The sequence below is a fragment of the Pristiophorus japonicus genome, chromosome 1 (assembly GCF_044704955.1).
Source record: "Pristiophorus japonicus isolate sPriJap1 chromosome 1, sPriJap1.hap1, whole genome shotgun sequence".
Classification (NCBI taxonomy): Eukaryota; Metazoa; Chordata; class Chondrichthyes; family Pristiophoridae; genus Pristiophorus; species Pristiophorus japonicus.
Window position 1 is genome coordinate 330,389,532 of NC_091977.1, and position 5,849 is coordinate 330,395,380.

Here is a 5,849-nt window from a genome sequence, read left to right on the forward strand (position 1 = left end):
GACGAGTTGAACAAATACTTTGGTTCTGTCTTCCCGAAGGAAAACACAAATAACCTTCCGGAAATACTAGGGGACCGAGGATCTAGTGAGAAGGAGAAACTGAAGGAAATCCTTTTTAGGCGGGAAACTGTGTTAGGGAAATTAATGGGATTGAAGGCTGATAAATCCCCGGGGCCTGATAGTCTGCATCCCAGAGTACTTAAGGAAGTGGCCCTAGAAATAGTGGATGCATTGGTGATCATTTTCCAACAGTCTATCGACTCTGTATCAGTTTCCACTTTTTAAAAAAGGAGGGAGAGAGAAAACGGGTAATTTTCGACCAGTTAGCCTGACATGAGTAGTGGGGAAAATGTTGGAATCAATTATTAAAGATGAAATAGCAGCGCATTTGGAAAGCAGTGACAGGATCAGTCCAAGTCAGTATGGATTTATGAAAGGGAAATCATGCTTGACAAATCTTCTCGAATTTTTTGAGGATGTAACTAGTAACTAGTAACAAGGGAGAACCAGTGGATGTAGTGTATTTGGATTTTCAAAAGGCTTTTGACAAGGTCCCACACAAGAGATTCGTGTGCAAATTTAAAGCACAAGGTATTGGATAGAGAACTGGTTGGCAGACAGAAAGCAGAGAGTTGGGATAAATGGTCCTTTTCAGAATGGCAGGCAGAGACGAATCGGGTGCCACAGGGCTCAGTGCTGGGACCCCAGCTATTTACAATATACATTAATGATTTAGATGAAGGAATTGAAGGTAATATCTTGAAGTTTGCAGATGACACTCAGCTGGGTGGCGGTGTGAGCTGTGAGGAGGATGCTAAGAGGCTGCAGGGTGACTTGGACAGTTTAGCGGAGTGGACAATTACATGGCAGATGCAGTACAATGTGGATAAATGTGAGGTTATCCACTTTGGTGGCAAAAACAGGAAGGCAGAATATTATCTGAATGGCGGCAGATAGGAAAAGGGGAGGTGCAACGAGACCTGGGTGTCATGGTACATCAGTCATTGAAAGTTGGCATGCACGTACAGCAGGCGGTGAAGAAGGCAAATGGTATGTTGGCCTTCATAGCTAGGGGATTTGAGTATTGGAGCAGGGAGATCTTGCTGCAGTTGTACAGGGCCTGGAATATTGTGTTCAGTTTTGGTCTCCTAATCTGAGGAAGGACGTTCTTGCTGTTGAAGGAGTGCAGCGAAGGTTCACCAGGCTGATGCCCGGGATGGCAGGACTGACATATGAGGAGAGACTGGATTGACTGGGCCTGTATTCACTGGAGTTTAGAAGGATGAGAGGGGATCTCATAGAAACATATAAAATTCTGACGGGACTGGACAGATTAGATGCAGGAAGAATGCTTGCGAAGTTGGGAAGTCCAGAACCAGGGGACACAGTCTAAGGATAAGGGGCAAGCCATTTAAGACTGAGATGAGGAGAAACTTCTTCACTCAGAGAGTTGTTAACCTGTGGAATTCTCTGCCGCAGAGAATTGTTAATGCCAGTTCATTGGATATATTCAAGAGGGAGTTAGATATGGCCCTTACAGCTAAAGGGATCAAGGGGTATGGAGAGAAAGCAGGAAAGGGGTACTGAGCTGAATGATCAGCCATGATCTTATTGAATGGTGGTGCAGGCTCGAAGGGCCGAATGGCCTGCTCCTGCACCTATTTTCTATGTTTCTATGTTATCAAAAGCTTTGCTAAAATCCATGTACAGTACATCATATGTACTGCCCTAATCGACCCGCCTGATTACCTTCTCGAAAAATTCAATCGTTGAATTTATGGCCCTCTAATCAAGGACCTGTTGGGACTGAGATTTTAGATTAGAATCAGAGAAAACCCACACTTGTTTATTTTTAAGATCGACATACATCAGAATAAATCATAGAATCACAGACTCATACGGCACAGGAGGCCATTCATACCATCCTGCCTGTGCTGGCTTGGAAAGAGGACCCAATTAGTCCCACATTCGTTCTTTCCCCACAGCCCTCGAAATCTTTTCCTTTTGAAGTGATTTAAAAAAAAAATCGAAATGCATGAGGGTGAACCTTAGCTTGAGTGAATCTTGAAATAAAAAAAGAAAATGCTGGAAATCCTCAGCAGGTCAGGCAGCATCTGTGATGAGAGACACAGAGTTAACGTGCAAGGACAGTTCTGACAAAGGGCCACCGATCTGAAATGTTCGGCCTGAAAATCCGCTCGAGGTCTTCCCCTGGGCAAATGAAAGAAAAAAGGTAAAAAGCTGCACACTTACTTGTTGCTGCTGCACCCACTCGAACTACCGAGCCTGAGGCCTTCACTCCTCCGCATCGGAGCGTGTGCACGTCAGGACGTGCGCAGGGCTGGAGCTGTAGTCACATGGCTCTGGGCAGCCAATCAATGCACAGTATTTTCTCATTCATGATAATGGGAACTCCAAGTTGGAGTTCCAATTGTTATGAATGAGAAACCCCCCAACACACAAAGAATCAATAAAAAATAGAAAAATACACGACATATTTAAGAATCATTTAAATTAAAGATCTTATAAAAAATAATATTTTCCCGACTTTTTTTAAAGATGCCTCAAAATAAACTTCCCGTGATGGGGAGGGTTTTTAACAATAAAGTATGTTTTCATATGTGTTTAATTTACATTGAATGTTTTTATGTATTTTTAAACCCTTGCGCCTGTAAAAGTAGGCGAGACGCCTGCTTTTTCAGGTGCAAGATTTTAAAGGACATTTGCTGGGCAAGGTATTCGTAAATATCAGAAATCTTACTCTGCAAGTGTCCTTGCTCCCGATATGCGCGAGATCTGTCAAACCAGAAACTTGACAGATCGGAAAAGCCGGTATGCGCTGAAACCCGGCTTTTCCGATGCCTTCCCGGGTCGTTGGAACTTCGTACGGACCCGGGACACCGGAATTTCAGTGCCGTTAACTCTTGTTTCTCTCTCCACAGATGCTGCCTGACCTGCTGAGGATTTCCAGCATTTTCTTTTTATTTCAGATTTGCAGCATCCGCAGTATTTTGCTTTTGTAACGTGTGAAGTCGATGACCTTTTGTTTACAACTTGACGTGGAAGCATGGTGGCTCTGAATGAGTTGCTTTGAACAGAGCCAGAATCGAGGGGTATCCCCAGGGCTGGCTTGCGGTGAGGTCACAGGGATCTCCCGCGACGGCCGGCGCAAGTCACCTGCCTTTAATTGTGACGCTGACGACTCGCCTGCGCGCGGTGGATCAGCTGACGGCGCACTGTGATGTTGCGCGCGCGTTGGAGAGAAGGAAGAGCCAGCGAGGCGCGTGCACGCGCGTAGAGCGAGCGGGCGCGCGTGCCAGCACCGAATCCTCGTCACCGTGGAGACGGGAGTGGCGGCGAGAGACAACTGGGCAAGCGCAGGAGCTCGAGCCGAGGATCGGGCCTAGGTTGTGACCCGCCTGAGTCAAAGCACCAGATTGACCCACCGAAAGAGGAGAGGCCCCGGCCGAGTGCAGGGGCCCTGCCGTAGGATGTGACATTGTGGGAAGTTAAAGGCAGCAGGGGGGAGGGGAGGGGAGGAAGGCGCGGAGCGGAGCGGACTTTGACCAAGCGCCAGTACTGTAGCGATGCCGTGGGCCTGCGAGTAACGGGACCGGGGATTGTTTGGTTATACCCCCGGCTTTAGGCCGCCCCGCGCCCTCGCCCTCCCGCTGCGGGGAGTATGCGCCATGGAGCCGAGCGCGACCGACAGCCCGGTGACCCTAGTCATCAAAGCGCCAAACCAGAAGTACGACGACCAGACCGTCAGCTGCTTCCTCCACTGGACCGTGGAGAAACTCAAAAGCCACCTGTCCAGAGTCTACCCGAGCCGGCCGGTGAGTACAGCCCGGGGGCACATTCGCTCCTCTTTCCCACCGTCCCCTTCCCCTTATCCTCCCCACCCCACCGTCCCCTTATCCTCCCCACCCCCACCGTCCCCTTATCCTCCCCACCCCACCGTCCCCTTATCCTACCCCCCCCCCCCCACCGTCCCCTTATCCTTCCCCCCCCCCCCACCGTCCCCTTCCCCCACCCACCCCCCCACCGTCCCCTTATCCTCCCCCACCCCCCCCCGTCCCCTTATCCTCCCTCGGCGACCCCACCCCACCCCCGACCCCCCCATCGTCCCCTTATCCTCCCCTCCCCCCAGCCGTCCCCTTATCCTACCCTCCCCACCCCCCCCCACCGTCCGCTTATCCAACCCCCCCACCCCACCCCACCGTCCCCTTATCCTCCCCCCCCTTCCCCTTATCCCCCCCCCCCCACCGTCCCTTTATCCTCCCCCCCCCCCACCGTCCCCTTATCCTCCCCCCCCCCCACCGTCCCCTTATCCTCCCCCCCCCCCACCGTCCCCTTATCCTCCCCCCCCCCCCCACCCCCACCGTCCCCTTATCCCTCCCCCCCCCCCACCGTCCCCTTATCCTCCCCCCCCCCCCACCGTCCCCTTATCCTCCCCCCCCCCCACCGTCCCCTTATCCTCCCCCCCCCCCCCCCCACCGTCCCCTTATCCTCCCCCCCCCCCCACCGTCCCCTTATCCTCCCCCCCCCCCCCCACCGTCCCTTATCCTCCCCCCCCCCCCCCACCGTCCCCTTATCCTCCCCCCCCACCGTCCCCTTATCCTCCCCCCCACCCCCCCACCCCCCCACCGTCCCTTATCCTCCCCCACCCACCCCCCACCGTCCCCTTATCCTCCCCACCGTCCCCTTATCCTCCCCTCCCCATCCCACCCCACCGTCCCCTTATCCTCCCCTCCCCACCCCACCGTCCCCTTATCCAACCCCCCACCCCACCCCACCGTCCCCTTATCCTCCCCCCCCGTCCCCTTATCCTCCCCCCCCCACCCCACCGTCCCCTTATCCAACTCCCCCCCACCGTCCCCTTATCCTCCCCACCCCACCCCACCTTATCCTCCCCACCCCACCCCACCTTATCCTCCCCACCCCACCGTCCCCTTATCCTCCCCCCCCCCCCCCCACCCCAACCGTCCCCTTATCCTCACCCCCCCCCCCCACCCCACCGTCCCCTTATCCTCACCCCCCCCCCCACCCCACCGTCCCCTTATCCTCCCCCACCCCCCCACCCCACCGTCCCCTTATCCTCCCCACCCCCCACCCCACCGTCCCCTTATCCTCCCCCACCCCACCGTCCCCTTATCCTCCCCCACCCCACCGTCCCCTTATCCTCCCCCACCCCACCGTCCCCTTATCCTCCCCCACCCCCCGTCCCCTTATCCTCCCCCCCCCACCGTCCCCTTATCCTCCCCCCCCCCACCGTCCCCTTATCCTCCCCCCCCACCGTCCCCTTATCCTCCCCCCCCCACCGTCCCCTTATCCTCCCCCCCCACCGTCCCCTTATCCTCCCCCCCCACCGTCCCCTTATCCTCCCCCCCCACCGTCCCCTTATCCTCCCCCCCACCGTCCCCTTATCCTCCCCCCCCACCGTCCCCTTATCCTCCCCCCCCCACCGTCCCCTTATCCTCCCCCCCCACCGTCCCCTTATCCTCCCCCCCCACCGTCCCCTTATCCTCCCCCCCCACCGTCCCCTTATCCTCCCCCCCACCGTCCCCTTATCCTCCCCCCCCACCGTCCCCTTATCCTCCCCCCCCGCCGTCCCCTTATCCTCCCCCCCCGCCGTCCCCTTGTCCTCCCCCCCACCGTCCCCTTGTCCTCCCCCCCCCCCACCGTCCCCTTGTCCTCCCCCCCACCGTCCCCTTGTCCTCCCGCCCCACCGCCCCCCTTGTCCTCCCCGCCCCACCGCCCCCCTTGTCCTCCCCGCCCCACCGCCCCCCCTTGTCCTCCCCGCCCACCGCCCCCCTTGTCCTCCCCGCCCCACCGCCCCCCCCTTGTCC

At 56.4% G+C, this 5,849-nt stretch overlaps 1 protein-coding gene across 1 annotated transcript in view; it reads left to right on the top strand.

The window, feature by feature from the left end:
• The first annotated feature begins 3,253 nt into the window (after window positions 1–3,253).
• The window catches only part of herpud2 (HERPUD family member 2), a 68,829-nt gene continuing 66,233 nt past the window's right edge, over window positions 3,254–5,849 (top strand). The window contains exon 1 of the mRNA XM_070889129.1: window positions 3,254–3,836. Coding sequence (XP_070745230.1) covers window positions 3,690–3,836 — 147 coding nt within the window. The 5' untranslated portion in view covers window positions 3,254–3,689. The remainder of the gene's footprint in view (window positions 3,837–5,849) is intronic.